Below are 17,508 nucleotides of genomic sequence, written 5' to 3'. Positions count from 1 at the left end.
AAGAGAAAGAAATGAGAGGTAACAGATGGAAAGGCTTTCCTTTCCTGAAACCTCATGCACTCTCTGGATTCCCAAGGACTTTGTTTCTGTTAAAATAAGGTATTTAGTAGGGGAAACCAAACCATGTAGATCAATTGCTAAAAAACCCTGAGGCATAGCACTAATTTCTTCCACTTTCTCTTAGTCCCACCAGTGGCATGGCTCAGGAATCATTCATTCAGAAAATTCTACATGTTCTTCACCTCCATTTTGCTTTATATTCCTCAAATGGTATTCATTACATCATCACCATACAATTACTGGACCATCTCAAGCTCAGGCAATTTTTGTAGACCAAATATTGACAAGAAAAATACCGACAACTACAAAACCAATATGCAATAAACAAACATCACACATACCATGTTCTAGTCTTTCGTAGTCTGAATCCAGAAGAAATGTTTTAAATCGATTTGATATGTGATGAAAAGCCAGAAACTTCAGATAATATTGATTGAACTCAAACTCTGTTGGGTACTGGTTATGGATCTAAAAAAAAAAGGAAAAAAAAGGAAAAAAGGAATAAAAGAGGATATTAAGGTATAATACAAATAGATATGTAAGAAATAATAATGTGAAATATGACAGCAAAATAATTCCCCTGTGAATGCTGACAGCTGTCTTGTTGGTACACACAAATCCTTCTACATTTTGCCTAGAAATATTTTAAAGCTAATTAAATTCATGTATTGTCTATGCTGCAAAAATGTTTCAGAGCAGATATAAACCCCAGGATTCTTCAAAGTAATCAAACTGGTCAAAAATCTTTTACGATAACTCGAGACACCATGTAACTTCATAGGCAAAGATGCTACTTCTGGATGTAGCTGGAAATCAAACTTTAATTGGAAGGTTTTACAGTGGAGTTCTTGCCATTGCTCAGAACCCAATGAAGTAGACATGTACAGAGGTAATGCTGCAAATGATATTCCATCTACCATTACTGAAACAGCTAATTTTTAAAGTACCTGCTAGTCTACACATACTTCTTCCTTTTCAAAATACGCACCAAAATATTACAGTACAAAAAAACCCCCAAAACATACTGAGGAGGTGTCTTGCCATTATTCTTTTAAAACAGTAAAAACTAAGTAAGGTCTTAAATTGTTATCCTCGGTTAGGCTTGGGATCTAATTCAGTGAATGTCTCCAACAGGATTCAGGAGCAGATATTTAAGAAGACAATACAAGATTATCAGAGTACAGCACTGTGGGGTAGTTGGCTCCTCACAACTGCTTCCTTTTGAACATTATCAGAAAGAGCCTGGTGTAAGATTTTAAGCATGAAGTTTAACATTCATAGCAAAATTGTTTAGCATTAATTGTTCATGATATTTATACTTGATATCCATACAAAATTCAAGATTCTAAAAATCTTGATGAGATATTGCTCACAGAAATTTCATGTGTTAATTTCAAATTTAAAATTTACTCTTCAAGTAAGTTTATGAACTGTGATCTTTATTTTCAGAATTAAGCACGGTAATTAACTGAAAATTCTTAATTACAATGGAAATAAGTACAGTTTGCAATCAAAAAAGAAATTGCTGATGGAATTTCACATTTGAAATATGTGCCACTGTTCTTTATCTACCTTCATATCAAACTTACAAAATATCTTTAGTTCTGCAATCTTCCCATGTCTCATCTTTTGCATTCCCACCACTCTAATTTTCCCATTCCATCTTTTCTCTCTAATCTCTACTTATCAGTTCCTCTAGAGAGAAACAGGGTTTTTTTAGTAGTTATGGAAACTAGCATTGGACTACTTGAAACTCCTTCTGTTTAGATTTTCACATGTGCCAGCTGAAAAAAACCCCAACCAGCTAAATAAAGAAAAAAAAATATGCATTCAGCAAGGAAAGGTTATCTACCAAATGTACAACAGTGACAGGAAAATCCCTTGAACAGAGCTATAAACACATAGACAGCATTTCAGTCACAGAATTTGTTGTTATCATATCTCAATATTAGCTTGTGGCTAGGCATTTAAAATGCTAAGATACTTTAAGATTTCTCAGTTCAATATACCCACACTTACTTTATCCCCACTTCTCCCCTGATACAAATGACTACATTCCTGTATTGTTTTGTAAGAATAAAGCTAAGCAAAATTTTTTCTATAATAAACTCAAGACTTCAACTTCATAGACAAAGTAACTTTTTAGTTCTCTTTAGATGAAAATATGATCCAAGTACATTAATTCTGTTCAAATATGACTTTTGAGCTGAAATCCAACAAGCTCTGCATATGTGTGTGCATTTAGACACGTACACACATGCACAATTACTTTAGTATACATTTTCTCCTTGTGTTAGAAGTTTTCTTCAAGATATTGTAAGAAGAAAAGGCTACATTCTGCTATTTGACAGGACTTATACAGGGTCCTAATTTCTACTTATGGTCCAATAATTATTTTAATACATTTGAAGAGTTAAAAGAATAAGCTGCTACTAAAATCCTGTCATGGATCTAGGTGGTGTGAGTGATCCCTTTTCTGAGATTTCTGGAACTACAACTAACTAGAAGTTATAATAATATAATTTACTTTTTAAGTGAAAACAACTATCATCTAAAACATTTCTTTGATAAAGATGAATAATGTAGTTATTGTTATTGTTGGTGTTTTAATGGCTGTGGCTGATTTTAGCACACTTGGAGATGGGAAACATGCCACAGCTAGGTGAAGCGACTACTGTTATTGATGGTTTGTTCAGCTGCAGTGCAGTCTGCAAAATTTAAAACATGGCTAAGCTACCAGGGAAAAAAGCCCCTGATAAAATACAGCTCCAATATCAGAAATGATAAATTAGAAATTTAACATAGGAGAAAATAATTGTATTAATTTAAGCAATTAAAAATAAACATAAAAGAGAGATTTTTATTACTGTAGGCAACATAACCGCTTAGGTTGAGGTTAAATATAGTTGGTTTCTCTCTGATAACTCTTTGGTGCTGTTTCAGTTAATTCATTGATTTTAAGGGATATACTAAAAATTTACATGTAAGTAAGAAGCAATGTTTTATACTATACAACTTCAACACACACCACCTAGAAAGGTAAGTCTACAGGGACAGGGTATCTTCGAAAATTACAACTGCGTCATGTTTTAAAATGCTCAATCTCCATAATACATGAACATTTAAAACCTGAGTAAACCGATAGGTTTCTAATATTATGATTACAGAAACTCAGTATTTTAGAATTCTTATTCAAATCATCACGTTCCCAATTAACTTAAATATCTCCTAAATGTATTTAATAATCTTACACTTCTACCAGCCTTCCTTAGTTTTCCCATACACACTGGTTTTGTAATCCCATTATATATAAATATTTACTTAGTTTAATTAAGAAATATAGTACTCCAAAATGTCCTGTGCTAGTAATCACTAAGAGGCTACTCCTGCAAACACTAGAATAAATGAATACATCTACCCTGGGAGTAGCACACTCACCTCCTCTTACACAGGGTGCTGTAACAGAGCTCCTTACTGAGCTTAAAAGAAGTCAGTTCTAGAAAATCATTCAGTTTTAATTATATTTAATAAATTATCAAATAGATACAGAGGAAAAATAAGAAAAGCTTCCTGCACTGACATCACTTTCATAAATTCAGTCTTCTTAGAAGCAGAGAGAGTATCTGCCAGATGCTGCTATTGTGAAAGAATGATTTTGCGTTAATAATTCAGCTGACACCTGGAGATATTGGCATAAACAATGACTTTTTACAAGATGATACAATTTAGGAATCACTGCTTCATTTGTTTTCTCTGTATCTTTAGTTTAACCCATGACATTTAATGCACATACTGGCTCTATGGTGACTTTCTTACTGCACCTAGTATGTTGAGACTATAATGGTGAGAAATATTTTGAAAGAACCAAATGTTTATTTCCAGGGAATGGGCAGTTTTTTAAAACTGATCATAATATATTCCACTTCAGGGTCAAGTTGCAATCTGATTGGATTCTGTAGTTGTCTAACAAGTTGCACAGAAACCAATGAAACTTAACAGAAATGTTCAAGTATGAATGTTAATCAAATTTATTTTTCATAGTAAATTCCTATGAAACTTCAACCATTAATTTGACTTCAAAAGTAATTTCCCTAGAGTTTACAACCATACTGTTAGAATTTGGTAAGTCAACACTAAGCCATCATGAGTTAGAAGACTAATCTTTGTAAGTCTATTTCTAGAAAATATACTGAGAGCTGCATTCCAAATAAGACTGCAAGTCATTTAGCTTAAAGATTTTTTCTAGTAACAGACAACTCTATATTATCTATATTACACTGATTATGCAGTAAAGCTGTGTTCCCATGCCCTTTCTTGGCTGAAGATAACACTGGCTGAAAAGATTATAACCCCTAGACAGCCCTATCTTTCCTCATGAGAAGTTACTGCCTCCTTCAGATTGACCTGCTGAACTGCTTCTAAATGCACACCCGTCAAAATAAGACGGTCTTTTCTACCAAATTTTTTCTACCATTTTGATTGGAAAAGGCAGGCAGGTTGACATGAACCCTTTAGCTAACAGACTGGAAGGGTAGTATCTCCACCAGAGGAGAAGTGATGCATAGGTCCAGATGGCCTACAGGAGGTAATCTTTAGCTGATATAGTTGCTGCCAGGGCATGTGGACACAGCTTAGGACCAAACCCCAGAAAGTACAGATATTTCTGTAAAATGTATCTGTTAATAACTTGTATACTTTATATTGCCTCTTAAAGATAGAGAAGAGTCAGATACCTAGCAACATGCATCAAAGCTGCTATCTGAGGTGAATTACAAATGCAACGTTCTTCTATTTCTTTGACACATTCACATGTATAGTAGCGATATTTTAGGCACCTTGCAGCTTGAGGTAAAATCATACCTGACAGTTGTTAACAGCAGGGATACATCCCACTTTACATTTCACCCTAACTTCTAAAGCCAGGATGATTATAATCTATTATACCATGTTCTTAGAACTGCAGATTGTGTTAAACATAACTTAAAGAAAAACCAAGAATTTTGCCATGAAGAAAACATGGTACATTCTATCTTATGACAATAAACCAAAATCCTTGAATTTAATTTTAATTTTTGTTCTGGATAACCCATTTGTTTCCAAAGTTTGTGTGACCTCTGGACTCGAGAAAAATACTGTACAGGTATGCAAGGATAATTTCCTTGTTTTTCTTTATGTCAACTTTTTAAGATTTATTACAGTAAAACTGGAGCAAAGTGTTTCCAGGGTCAGAAAGAGGATGTAGGCTATGTCTACATTAGCAAGTAATTCAGAGCAAAACAAGTACACAAACGGACTGAATCAGCTGGTGCTGAGGTCCCTGCAGCTATACTACACATTTATTGTTTTATTTTGGACTATATTTAGTCCAGTTGAGTTGATGACCCCATTGTACATTGGTGACACCCATGGTTTTAAGCTAAGCGATATATCACTGGTTTAGATCCTTTTAAGAGCTGATAAGTGTTTAGTACAAGCAGAAATTTTGGGTTAAATTCTTCCAAGAAAAATCTAGTACACATGCACCAAACCAGCATCAACAAATGGTAAGGGGAGATGCTGGAGGGTTTAACTTCAAAATTACACTAATGCTTGAAATCAAATGTAGGTTTACTCCATTCTACTAATAGACAGTGTTATCCAGTCAGCTCATTAAAGCTTGGAGAAGACATCTGACAGCAGAGAGAATACAGAATACACAGACGAATGATTTACATGCAGAATTGAATGAACGACCAAGTAGCTGGGTTTCAGTATTGGAAGACATGGCTATTCTGTTCTGTTGTAGCCACTGCAACCAAGAATGTGTTTTTTCTACTTCAGAAAAGGAGCAATAACCTTAAGCTATTGTAAGGAATAGTTAGTGTGACAACTGGGCAGATTAACTTGTTTGAATGAAAAATGCGGTACTGATTCTCTTTAGAGAAATCTCCCCATTCCAAATAAAAATTAACCTCAGGACCACATCCATTGTGAAACTGATGAAACAGGAGATGTGACAAATACTTCTAAGGTTTTCTAATGGGGAATGCTGTAGGAATAAAACCAAATTCCAAGTATATTATTTATTAACTTGCAAGACAGCAGTAATGATGGCTGTCAGTGTTTAATGTTGGGATACAAACAAATTTTTTCTTTTCTGCAAAATGTTCTTCAGTAAGTCTTTATTCATCTTCTTATAAGCTCATTCATTATCAGTCTCCCATAGATATCTAAAGATTGTTTTTCATTGGTTTAGCAAGTTATTTGATCTGTTGACTTTGCTTGCAGCAGAGTAAGTCTACTTGCTGACTTCTCTTTCATGGTCTACTTCATGCAAGTATTCATTATGAATGTCTGTTCCCAGTAAGAAGGCTGGTGCTTTAACAGTCATCTTCTGTGAGAGACAGTTTAATAATGTCCAGGAGTCTTTTCAGCTTTTTCAGTGAGAAAAATGAGAGAAGTGGAAGAAGACAGACATATGGACAAGAGGAACTATGCAAGCTCCTATCTTGTGTTTGCATACACAGAGACTCTGAAAAGCATTTATATTTACTGGTTTGAGATGAAGAAAAGGACAGACTTTAGAATTAACCTGAAATGCGTGCAATATTCTTAACCTAACTTCTTCCTACAGGACATAACCATTGGTGTTCATCTGCTTCTGAACATGCAGTATATATAAAAATAATAACATCTCAGGACCCCCTGGTTTATAGCTTGTTGCTTCCAGAACTGATGGAATACAAGGCCTCTTCAAAGTCCACCATCAAGAACAAGGGATTAAAAACTGTCTAGTCACCGTACTAACAATCAGTCAATTTCTTCTTCTGAATAAAGGTACTCCAGACTGCCAAAAGCCAGTCTTAAGCTTAAAAAAATTCCATTTGAAATCTCTGCATAAATGACCTTAAAAGATCCATAATGCCAACCATCCCTCTTAGTCTGTTTTGTGTGGATGGGTCAGTCTCCTGTAGGCAACCATGCTAGCTCTTCCTGAGGTGAAATCCATTCACTTCAATAAAACTTAGAGGAGGAGGTTACTAGTCTTCTCTCAAGCTATTATCTATAACATCTGAAATAGTGGCATCTACACACTTACTTATGAACTCTTCTGGTAAACTAAAATTAGATGGAGATTGACTTACCTGATGCACACAGTCTAAAAACTGTAAGAAAACAGGAGCAAATCCACTACCCTGACAATTGAGAGTCAGATTACTACGTTGACTGAATTTATGACCAAAAGAGAGCCATTCTTTTTCCACCAGCATTCGGAAGCCTTCAAGTGTCCTATAGAAGGGATCACTGAGTAACTGCACGAGAGATACTACCTAGATCACAAGACAGGATATACTGTGTTAAGAGTGACAGAAGTTAGGAGAACATTTTAGTCAATGAATATAAATATTCCATAATCTGTTTATAGTTCAAGGAAACAAAAGCCTTCATATGAACTCAATTACAAGTATTTTACCACATACATTAAGTATTTTTATAAAACAAACCAAATACTATCTTACATGAAAAAGCTTCGATTAAATTGAGACTTTACGATATCTGTAAAAGTCAAACTTGAGCAACTATAGAATTTGGAAGTCATTATAATGCTTACCATGTTTAAATTACATTTGAAATAAAACCACTTTCTTCAATTAAATAAGGATAATAAATTTTTATAAAATAGTATCTGCTACCTCAGCAAAAAAAGTGTTAAATAATTGGTCCTCAGGGTGACTTTAGGGTTTCTGCAGTGTTGCCATGCTATGGTGCTCATCAGCCAACTTCAGCTTTTTTTAATAGACAGCATCTCAGGAGACTTTAAAATGGAGCACAGATTTCTTTCACTTCCAGCTACATACGTCCCCTTCTCTATGCTTCATTGTTTGACAATAATTCCAATAATTAAGTTAACATGCTTTTGTAGGTTTGTTTACCCGGTATCAGTATGCTGGCTGCACATGAAGTTTTTATTTACTAGAATTATGGATATCTGTTTATCTTCTGAATTATGAAGCAACTACATGGACACAATGCATCCATTAAATGAGGCAGTGGGTCTTCATTCACCTAATTTATAGTTTGTTTCAGAAAGTTATCTGTTGTGGTGATCTGTCCTTGCAGCAGGTGTTAGAGTCACTTTGGCAGAAATTTAGTTTTCTCCTTGTGTGTGGTCTCTTAACTTCATTTATGGAAAGTGAATGGCAAGAGGAAGAATTCCTCTCCTTCCCTCCTGTGTTTAAAGTGTACTATGTTTACATAGATAAATGAACAGTTGTGGCAACTTTCAGCTTTCATTCTTACATATGGTCGGGTGCAGGAATGCAGATTTTATACCTAACCCGTAGAACTGTAAGTCCATCAGGACCTTTGGAACAAATTCATTTTAAGGAACTCTTTCATGGTATAAATTGCAAATGAATGCAAGGATTCATGCATTCTAGTTTCTTCTCTGCTGCCACAACACAAATTTATTAATGTTATACCAAATTATCAGTCACGTGTGTGAAAAAGTATTGCCTGGTGTTTTTTCTTAATATTTAGCTCTTTCAAGGTTTTAATAGCAGCTTACTTGCGCAGTAATATCCCAGCCATCTTCCAAACAAATCATAACAGAAGAACCATTTTCCAGGAGCTCAGAGATGATCACACCCAATTGCATTATCCTGTGAAGCTATAAAGTATTACAAATAAGTAAAGTATAAATTTCTAGATATTATCAATAAATAGAATCTTTTCATATTTTATATTAAAATATGTATTCTGAAATCTTCATATAGCACAGAGAAATGCTGTGGAATGCAACAGGTTAGAAAGCTACAAAATGTAACAGTCTCAGGATTTTCATCCAAACTACAACAAAACTAAGCAAAAATTTGAAGATAGGAACTTAAAACTATTAAAACCAATGAGTACTGTAATAAAATAGCTGTCATAAAAAGGAGAATGGGACCAACACAGTTGACAGATTTATTGTAGAGAAATTCCATCCTGGGCTTAACACTAAAATCGTTTCCTGTGAAATGTTAAGGTTCCATAAAGTCACTGAATACTTTGATGGGAGAAACCATGTAAGATATTTACAAGGTATTTCTAATGCTCAATCCCATGGAAGCTGGAAATTAATGAACTGAATAATAATAACAACAACAACAAAAAACCACAAACCTAAACCCAAACACATAAAAATCCTATTTCTATAATCTGGAAATAGGTTAGATAGATTAAACAGTGTTTCTTATACTTGGGCAGACTGGCTAAAACATATGGAAAGAGGACACATTAATTATTTGCATCCTAATATTCATTATGCAGTGATACTAAAATTCCTTGAGCAGGTGGTTTAGTTAATTTTTCTGTGAAGGGTTACTGACTTGAACAAGATTGATTCAAACATGATAGGTATAAGCAGGACAAAAAATTTAGGTGAATTTGAGCAATTTTATCTTACTATGAGACTTCACATTACTATTACTAAAAGGAAAAGCTATATGATGTTTCTACCATTTTTGTCATACTACGACAGCATTCTTGGTAAACAACATAATAGACAATATGTAAGCAATTCAGTTTTTTACAGTAGAATGAAACTGCTGTTTGCAGAGCACTGAATACAATCCAACCAATAGCAGCAGCAGGAAAGATGAAAGCCTGAAAGAAGGGAGAAAGCAGTATAGGAAAACAAATAAAAGATGGCAAGAGACATCTAAGATCATTTATGCAGGGGAAAAAAGTAAGTTCAGAAAGTACAGAAGGCACGGTAAAGTGACTCAGGGAGAACAAAATTAAATTGGAGAAAGTAAGAGGAAAAAAGATCAATCAGACAACAGTTAAAACCTAGAAAATTCATCCTGCTTTAGGGCAGTCTGATTTTTTCCTCTTAAAAAAAGCCCAATCCTATGAATATTACCACGGAAAACACTTAACTCCTCTGAACATTCACATAGCCATTACTTAGAAAATAAACTCATTTTCCTGTAATTTGAAATAGGAAAAGATTGAAAAGAGCACCACTTTTAAAACCAAGCAGTTTGTTTATTGTTCTATACTTTCTTAGGCAGTAGAATGGAAGAAAGGCTATTTTTTTATGTCCTTAATGAAGAAACTGATATGCAATCTGATTACAGATTCAATGTAAACAAAACCCCAAATCCTATTTTTATCATTTGTATTCAGAAGATAGGGCAGCACTTCAAATTTCTTATGTATTCACATCCCTATGAAGAAATATTTAGCCTATACAGTGTTAAAATCAATACTGTGTAACTTCTATTGCCCAGGAGAGGAAAGCTTAATACAATAAAAACAAAGTTCCGAAATGACAGATCTATGTTCTTTCACAGGAATAGCAGAAAATGTGTCAAATCAGTCATAAATTAACTTTATCACGTAAGTCACAAGTGACTTGATGTAAACCACAGAAATGTGGTTCAAATGTCACCCAGTTAGTGTGTGACATTACGATCTAGTCTTGAGCAGAGAGTGATACGCTATTACTTTTCCTCTCAAATATGCCAAAAGAACGTAACTCCAATGTTATAATCTCCCCTAGATCTCTGTGCTGCTACAGGGACATGTTTATTTCATCGAAGTGACATTCATTTCATTTATTTATGCTTATCAACTTGCTCAACTACTCTGTGATTGAAAATGTTCACTTGATGAGGGACTCAAGGTTTCATGCTCTTTCCACTTCTCCCCTTGAAGAACGTGGTGGCCAGACAGAGCAATGACCAGCTCCTATGCTCTCCAAGGAGTGAGCACACCTCAAGCGAAGAAGTTAAGCCACTCCTTGCACTGTAGCACATTTCAAACAAGAGTACATTCTCTGATGTGTAATTTCCTCCTTAAGAAATCAGTATAAGAGTCTATTCTGTTTTCTTTGATTAATTGCATTTGAGAAGAATATATTCAGCAGAGGTTTCCAAACATAACATGCAACTGTTAAAAAACATTCACTATAATTAAAATGGTTTTAGATTTACAAAGAGCTGACTTTGGCACATCCTTCTTAATTTGAATCTTGCAAAGTTACTTCTAGTCTTGCCTTCGCTTGGTTAATCTTTATGTAAGTGAATATGGGATAGGGAAGTAAAGGAACAGATTCAGAGAGAACAGATTAACACACACACAATCCTCCCTCCCCCGCAAACACTTCCCCATATCCCACAACAAGTAACAGATGCTAGCTTATTTGTTAAATACTTGTGCATATGGAAATTCAGGGTGGGAACATGTATGAAGAGTAGAATATTGGTTTTAAAAGCAAAAGGCTCATTTATTGTTCTATATTTTTTTCTGATTTTTAAAATATATAAAATAAGAAAAAGCAGTTAAAATCAAGACCATAAATCTATGTAGGCAGAAAAAACGGTCATCTTTACTTGCGTACATGTTCCATGTTACAAACCATAAATTATGTTATACAAAAATGCCTCTCACATTTGTAAATGTTATGATTGTATTAAAATAATAATAATGCTTATGTAACAACAGAATTGATAGAATGCAAAACAATTAAAATGAATGAAGAAGAACAGCTGGTTAGAACACAATAGTTCTCTGTCAGAAAAGCCTGACATTTATTTTGTGTTAGCAGTACTGCATATAGATTATTAGAAGTACCTGTCATATAAATTACCTGTGGGAACCACTCGGACTCCCCAAGTGCTTTAAGAAATGTTGCCTCAGAATCTGTAGGAATAGTGCTGGGAACACAAGCTCTCATCAGCTTTTTAAAGCTTGCCTTTGTCTGTCGGATGTCACTGAATTCAACAGGAACAAATTCACAATTCAAAGCAAAATCAAGTTTGAATCCCTGTTTGAAAAGGACAACAGCAGATGTAATTTAAAAGGGAAGCATATTTTTCACTTACAGTCTCGTTAAATCTCAAAGTCTTGCCTGCTTTATTGCTAAGTATTTCAATTCCTAATTAAAAATCTGTTTAGTTAAACACCTGCCAGGATAATAAAAATCCTTAAAACACTTGCAAAATGTACCATATTAAAGTATCCATCTACTACTCATAACAGCACAATGTACTGCACAGCAGTCATACGTTTAATAATAATAATTATAGTAATGAGTAGTAAAAAACCAAAGTCGAGTGATAAATCTATTGAGTTCTTTATACACAACATCATGTGCTTTCTTTAAGATTTTTAAAGCAATGTAACAATAAATAAATAAAAATTAAAATAACTGCATGGATGACATACCAACAGTGCAGGACAGATTCTAGTAGTTCAGTAAAGCAGGAAAAAAGTAACCCCCAAATCCAAAAAGAACCCCCAAAACTGCAAACTAGCTGACTCATCTAAGTGGTCACTGCACATTGAGACAGTTTTTTGTCTAAAGTTCCTAGTTCAACACAGAATAGCAGTCAGGGAATAGCTGATATAATTTCCAAGAGGTATGTGAGATTTTCCTAGCAGAATTCTTCATGTTTTGTTTTACTTACTGCACTTAGAAAATGAGCAATAAGAGAGGACTTAATTAAGAGATTAAGTTAGCTAACGGGAAAAAAAAGAACTATGATGAAAAGGATAATATGGAGAACATTATTAGGAAAAACAATTCTCATGTGTGAAGCATCACTGAAGATCTTCACAGCAAACTTTTTCAGTTTTCTTCAGAAATTCTCTTTCTGGAATTAAACTTGGCCTGCAAATAATCTTCATTAAGTTGCTTCATAGAATGCCAAGCAAAAATGTAGGAAAGTGAAAGCTCAGATTTAGTTCTGTTTATATTTTGGCATGGTTCAAGAATAAATTCAATAGCTCAGCTAGAAAACTTGCTTTTTTAGAATGCTAAGTTGTAATAATGTATGATAAAAGCAATTGAGAAAAGTAGCACAATTTCCTTAAAATGTTATATATTTCTGTTTGTACCATCAATTTACGTGACACGATATTTAGCAGAATAAAGCAGGTCCTTATAGGAATCAACATCAGTAATGCATGCTCTGCCAAGCCCTTTACAAAATCAGCAAATTCCAAGTTAGTAGGATGCTAACAAAAGCTAGGAAAATACTTCACAATCAAAAATCAACACAATTTCTTTATACAAAAACAAAAGTTGAATTGATCTTATCGAATAGATACAAATCAGTGAGAGAAGGTTCAAAACAATCACTTAATCGCTATGTAATTTTATTCTTATATTTGCTAACACAATACACTTTTCCTTAGAAATGCCCAGAGATGACTCATCTTCTCTAAAATTATATTATTAAACAAAACAACAAAAACAAGTGAAAAACCCGTAAACTCTAAACCAGCACGGAAATGATCCAGCATAAAGTAAGGATCCTGGAAGTACTGATTTTTAAACTATTTCCAAATTATATATATACTACTGGACTTCAGACTGTTTCATGTTGATCTTGTCCAATGCTTGTTGTTTGTACATCCAATAGTCAGCTCTTTTCATATTCTGCTTAACAATACACACCTGTATGGTAATATATTAAAAATGTTTTAATCTATACCAAGCACAAACATATTATCCCCACCCAGTTTGTGACTGCTGATACATTAAACAACTTCCATTTTTTGCACAAGTGGTCTAAAGGGTCACTTCAAAGCAGCAGACTAAAGATGTTTCTACTACCTATCTTTAGATACATGACTGAACTCTTTACTTATCATTTGTTAAGAAATCAAACAAATAGAAATGTGAATAATTGTTACTACTGGATTATGGCAATTTAATTCTATGCAATCATTTCTTCTGCATTACTCTTCCTGTATTCCTTTTCATCAAAGTGTCTCCTTTGCCAGAGCCTTCTGGGGGTTACGGTTATAAAAGAAGACTTATCAAGATGAAAAATTGATATGAATAGACCTGTTTGAAAACTTTGGGAAGAACGTTCTCCAGAAAAGCAAATTAAAATGCCAACTCAATAAAACTGAAAAATTTTGCAGGAAAATAAACAGTTTTCTTATTGTTCGAAAGAACAGTTTGTTCTAATAATGATAAATGATGTTTACTTTCGAAATTTCTGTTTAGTCTTATGTTATATTCTGATGCTTTGTTATATTAAATCAGAACACTTTGATTATAGACTTAACAGGATATTTCTGTAAATTATCATTATGCTAATTATATTAGAAAGCAATAGAATGTAAAAAACCTAGTTAAAAATGACTACTTTGTGTACCACTGTGTAATGAAGAAACCAAAAGGAAAATGAATTTGCAAATCCACGATAAAAGGCACAGTAAAAATGGAATAAGAACTAATACCTGTTATATAACCATCATTTAAAAATACAACTGAAAATACAAATAACATACAAAAGAACATTTGAAATTACAAAAAGTCAAAATAGAAAAACATTTGCAAAGAATTTTGATTCACTATTCTGATACAGCATGATTCTTCCATCTCCTGATATAACAATTTCAGAAAGAATTGAATACTGACGTGTTTTCCTACTACCAATAACTGCTTTTTGAAGTTATATACTTCAAAAAATAGATAATATTTTATGTATGCTCACATTTTGAATAAGAAAGTAGTAAACAATTGATTTTTCAATCTTTGAATGCAGAGATTTAAAAAAATAATCTGCAAACATTTTCTGAAAAAAAGTAAAACTACCAAGAATTAATGTTTCTTAAACAACTGCATCAAAACCAATAAAAACTACCCAAAAAGGTGTATGAAACTGTAGACATCATGGTCCTCTTCATGTAATTGAATCAGGATGGACAGACTTCTGAGCTGGCCTTATTCACATCAATTTGGCTTCATGCGAGTTCAAGCGCTGCCCACAGTAACGAAGGTTTTCTCTGGTAATCGCTTTCCTGACTAACAACATTCCATTTGCTTCATAACATATTTCAACACATCAGGAAAAATAAAACTACACTTTAAATTACCAAATAATTCTGTTTCATGTTTCCCAAAATAGAAATCACTGAGATGACAACTCAGCTGAACAACAGATGAGTAGACAGCAGAATCAGAGTACAGATGTAATTAAGTGTGTCTCCGAAAGCAAGAACTTACAGATAAAGAACTCCAGCGCTTCCCTTGGAATAGCTCTGAACAGTCTCTGAAAGGAGCAGCAAGCTCCACTGCCGCTAAACCAGCCCCACTCCATTTGCCTACAGTCCCATCATTCATCTTTATCCCAGCAGCTACACTGAGCAGAGCCAAACTCTGCTGCCCTTGTTCCCTGCAAAGCCAATGCAGGCAGACAGTTGAGACAGCAAAGACATGGTGACTTCTGAATATGAAGGCTTTGCTGGATGCTCTGTTGCCTAGCAATAATGTATTGCCTTCCTAGCCATGTCTTTCCCAATTTGAGTGCTCTTACCTTGTACAAAAGCTATTCCATTCCTCTAGTCATCTGTTACCCATCTTTGTATCTCTTAGCTCTACTACACGTCAGCACTTGATCAAAAGTGACAAATAGGGCTCTACTTGCAGAACTTTTGTGAGTTTGAGCCTGGTCTTTAACTGCTCTTTAATATAATTTAGTATATTTTAATTTATGTTAACTTGGTTGTATTACATAACCACAGAGCTTGATTTCCCCCCTCCCCAGCCGCCACCAAGTTATACAGCATTAATTGTTATTCTGCTTATAGGAATAATCCTCATAAGGGTTTACACCTTTAGGACAGTTATCCGTCTGCTTTATCTATAATATTATTTACTATTTTGTAAAAACATCAGGGTTATTAAACTCAAGCCAAAGAAAAACTATGTTAACATTAAAAGAAAAAAGTGCCATTACCCGTAACTGAGATTTTTCTCCAAATATGTAGAGAGCTGCTTGCCGTCTCAAAAGCTGACTTTGCAGAAAAGTGCTGCTACTGTAGGAAGTGGTGTTATCTTTCCCTGCAAGTCTTGCACCAACATCAATGAATGGAGTCTGAGTGTTGATAAACCGGTTGCTTGAACGAAGACTTGCCCATACACCTTCACAAAGATGAAAAATATTTAAAAACCTCTTTGTGTGAGACACTGGAGATCATAATTATTAAGGCTAAAACACAATTAGGAAAGTAGAGTGCTTAAACATGTCATTTGCATCCCTCATAGGACACAATAAACAGCAGGTAGTGGAAAGAAATATTTTCATCACAAAAATTGTCAAAAGCATCCTACTGCATTGTCATTTAACCTAAGATACTAATCAAACTGTACAGCACTTTCTATTGAAGAGAAAATGGTTGCTAAGATATCACTAATATGATAAAATGAATTACAACTTGCAAGTAATTAACATCCATTTAAGTGTTTGGAAATGAAACTGCTAGTGTTCTTTTCAGAGATAAGGACAAAAATTTGGTGTACTTCCTTGTCAAAGGCATATTGTTTTGGAAGTCTAACTAGTAAATATATTATATAATAATTTTCTTCAAAACCAGAAACAGTATCACTTAAAATTCCATTATCTAGAATTCTTTTGTTCCTTTTGCCTTACACAATGTAGTGTAATAATAGTATCAACCGTATCGTATTATAATGAAAATGTATACAAGGATGATCAATTCAAATATTACATTTCAGGATAAAGTATTCCATATTTACTCTTGAAATGCCATGATTAAAATGCAGAATGCCATGAATTTTAGTTTTTAATTGTCCCTGTCTAATGGACAATTAGAAATGAAACTGAATTTAAGGAGGTTATTTTTTTAGTTGTGTGTTTCATGACTACATTCTAGCAGATGTGAATACAGTACAGTTGTGTGAGTAGGGAGAAGGATGCCCAGAAGACCCTAGAAGTTTTAATCTGGCAGTTAAGATAGCCATTACTCTGGCAAAAGGGAATGGTACAGAAATCTCAAAGCTAGCAACAACATGAGGTGGAAACAGTGCAGTGTGACATGGAACCAGACTTGCATTTGAAAGCAGCACAGCAATATCTGAATGACATTGTACCAACCTAATAACCTGTGCCTCTCAACAGCAATTTTAGTTTGCATATTGTGCCTTGCTGACGCAGCTATATTGTCATTTCTAGAGGAGGCAATTCCTACAGCACACAAACATGCTCTGATCTGATCATGCTTAACCAAGTTTTGAGATTTCAACATAAGTTAAAGTACTGATAAACCAGATTCCCAAGGCCTGTTTAGCACTAGCAGAAGAAAAGACAAGTAGTAAATATTTTTCTGTTCCTTATGTCTTAGTTAGTAACGATGATTTTGTGAGACTGTTTTTGTGTGTCCAATGTGAGGTATGTAAAAGGTACTTGATTCTCAGAATATAAACAGCACTACTTGAAAATCAAATCCCTTAAAGTATACTACATTTGGCATTCAAGTGGCAGTGTGAAATTCTTTAACCCAATATGCAGTAAATCAGATTTTCAGAAGACAATCTTGTCCATAGATCTGTGAAGCAAGATATCAAAAAATGGCACCAGAAATAACTCGTACTAGAGGAAATTTAGATACTACAGTACCACTCCCCCCCCCCCGCCCACACAACGCGGCACTCCCCAAGCA

General features: G+C 34.2%; 1 protein-coding gene across 1 annotated transcript in view; it reads right to left on the bottom strand.

Annotated features, from left to right (window-relative positions):
- The window catches only part of SBF2 (SET binding factor 2), a 290,062-nt gene that overhangs the window by 17,940 nt on the left and 254,614 nt on the right, over window positions 1–17,508 (bottom strand). Inside the window, exons 29-33 of the mRNA XM_010563796.1 lie at window positions 15,786–15,970; window positions 11,678–11,854; window positions 8,609–8,710; window positions 7,185–7,370; window positions 402–528 (exon numbers count right to left, since the gene is read on the bottom strand). Of these exons, the coding sequence (XP_010562098.1) occupies window positions 402–528; window positions 7,185–7,370; window positions 8,609–8,710; window positions 11,678–11,854; window positions 15,786–15,970 (777 nt within the window). The remainder of the gene's footprint in view (window positions 1–401; window positions 529–7,184; window positions 7,371–8,608; window positions 8,711–11,677; window positions 11,855–15,785; window positions 15,971–17,508) is intronic.

This window comes from Haliaeetus leucocephalus, unplaced genomic scaffold (assembly GCF_000737465.1).
Source record: "Haliaeetus leucocephalus isolate CR32 unplaced genomic scaffold, Haliaeetus_leucocephalus-4.0 Scaffold173, whole genome shotgun sequence".
Classification (NCBI taxonomy): Eukaryota; Metazoa; Chordata; class Aves; order Accipitriformes; family Accipitridae; genus Haliaeetus; species Haliaeetus leucocephalus.
Note: the sequence above shows the minus strand (reverse complement) of the source record. Positions and strands in the feature narration are given on the sequence as shown.